This window comes from Aphanomyces astaci (genome assembly GCF_000520075.1).
Source record: "Aphanomyces astaci strain APO3 unplaced genomic scaffold supercont1.44, whole genome shotgun sequence".
NCBI classification, from domain to species: Eukaryota; Oomycota; class Saprolegniomycetes; order Saprolegniales; family Verrucalvaceae; genus Aphanomyces; species Aphanomyces astaci.
In genome coordinates, this window is record NW_009798307.1 from 365,502 (window position 1) to 367,682 (window position 2,181).

Here is a 2,181-nt window from a genome sequence, read left to right on the forward strand (position 1 = left end):
GGCTTTGGCGGCAGTCCAAACCCTCGCGAAACCAGCCCCAACGCCAAATCCACCAGCGACCCCTTCAACTTCGGTCCCTTTCCCTGTGCGTTCTTCAGCATGCATTACACCAGCGTATACTCCAGCCCTTACACCAGCCACTACTCCTGCCTCTACTGACACGCCAACGCCTGCCCCTACCCCAGCACCCACCTATGCCACGCCAACGCCTGCTCCTACCCCAGCAACGCCACAGCCACCAGCGGATCCTTCAACTTCGGTCCCTTTCCCTGCGCGTCCTTCTGCATGCTTTAAACCAGCGAAAACTCCAGCCCTTACACCAGCCACTACTCCTGCCTCTACTGACACGCCAACGCCTGCTCCTACCCCAGCACCCACCTCTGCCACGCCAACGCCTGCTCCTACCCCAGCACTAACCTCTGATCCTTCCTGTCCCCGCATTCGAAAGTCCTGGGATGCACTCACCGCTGCCGAACAAGATACGTTCAAGTCCGCGATAGAGATCGCCACGAATCGTGGCCTGTACCAAAAGTTTGTCCTCATTCACCAAGAGCAAATGAGCAACCGCGAGGCGCACGGCTCATGCGTGTTTCTGTTTTGGCATCGCAAGTATCTCCTCGGGTTTGAAAACATGCTGCGCAGTCTCGGGGACCAATACAAGTGCCTCACCCTTCCGTACTGGGACTACGTCCACAACTACGCGACTATGCAAAACACTACCCAAGCCCAGCGATGCACCTCGATTGAAACCTGCGCCCCCGTCACGACTGGATTGGGGGGCTCCACGCAAGGCTCAACTTCCAGCGCGTCCTTCTTTGGCTACACGTATGCGAACAACCGCTGCGTCAACCAACGTCCTGTGAACCACATGTGCACTAACCCTGTCTCTCTTTCTTGTCCGAAATGCACCCCTCGCGGCAACTGGGCTAACACTGGCATGATTCCAGACATGGGAATTGCCAGCATTCGCCAAAGCGTGCTGGGGGCCTCCGACATCCGAACCGTGTCGCGCAACATTGAAAACTCCCCCCACAACATCCTCCACAACACGCTGGGCGGTCCGATGGCCAACCCCCAGATCTCCCCCATGGACCCCATTTTTTTCTTGCACCACAACACGATCGACTTGCTGCATACCATCTTCTACCACTGCAAAGTCGAGCCGCTCAACTTGAACGACTTGGAGCAGCAAAACGACTTCCGGTCGTTCCAGGGCTGCTCCACCAGGAACGGCGAAACCATCGGGCCGACGTCCTCCCTTCGCATGAGACTGGTCGTTTTAGACCAAGCGATTGAAGTGGCCAACGACCGGCTCGTTGGGTCGTTCTTCAAGGACTTGCCCACGCAGTACTACAAACTCACGGACGCCCGTCAATTGGGCTACTCGTTTGATATTGTGGGATTGCTGGGGGACTTGTACACCACATGCGGAAGCAGTAGAGGCTCAATTCGTCGCCTCAACAGCGATCAAAATGTGAGCCATGCAAACGTGACCATTGACCACGTCGTCGAGCCAGTCGTGCTGGAAGAAGACAAAAACGTGCTGGAGTTCGAAAAAGACGTCCTCGCCCAAGCCGAAATCCAGGGACTGACCACGGACGAAGCGAACTTGGAGTTACAAAAGATGAACTTGTTGCTGCAGGAGAATTGCATGCCGGGGCCCGTCGAGGACTTTACGCCAGAGTTCAAAGCCCAGTGGCACATCACAGAATCGTCCACGTCGTTTGCCCTGTTGCAGGACATCAAAAGTGGGGCCAATCCCGTCCGCATCGAGAACTGGCAAGACATCCTCGCCAAGCACTACCACTGCCGCGGCGATGTCAAGGAAGTTGCTTAAAATGATGACCTAGGAAGGCAATGAGAATAACCTCAATTTGATTTTTGGACGAATGTTTCGCTTGCGATTGCTTAATGATGTAATAATGGTTCTACCCTGCCCACGAACAGTACTAGTAGTACCGATAAGTGCTCCTGAAAAGTCACACACTAACCACTCTCCCTACTAGACTTTTTCGTCAGGCTTTTTGGCCAAAATTTGCTGTCAAAATTGGGGTCTAATCAATATTGAACCACTCGGGAGGTTTGATTGGTTAAATATACTGGTCCTTTCTGCAAGAGCCAATCCAATCCACTCAAAACTCGATTAGCCCATAGATAGATAGATAGATAGTAGCGTCGATT

General features: G+C 53.8%; 1 protein-coding gene across 1 annotated transcript; it reads left to right on the forward strand.

Moving 5' to 3' along the window:
* The first annotated feature begins 412 nt into the window (after window positions 1–412).
* H257_12990 (hypothetical protein) lies at window positions 413–1,937 on the forward strand. The gene has a single exon (XM_009840401.1). The coding sequence runs from the start codon at window positions 557–559 to the stop codon at window positions 1,835–1,837; it is 1,281 nt and encodes a 426-aa protein (XP_009838703.1). The 5' UTR covers window positions 413–556; the 3' UTR covers window positions 1,838–1,937.
* The last annotated feature ends 244 nt before the right edge of the window (window positions 1,938–2,181 follow it).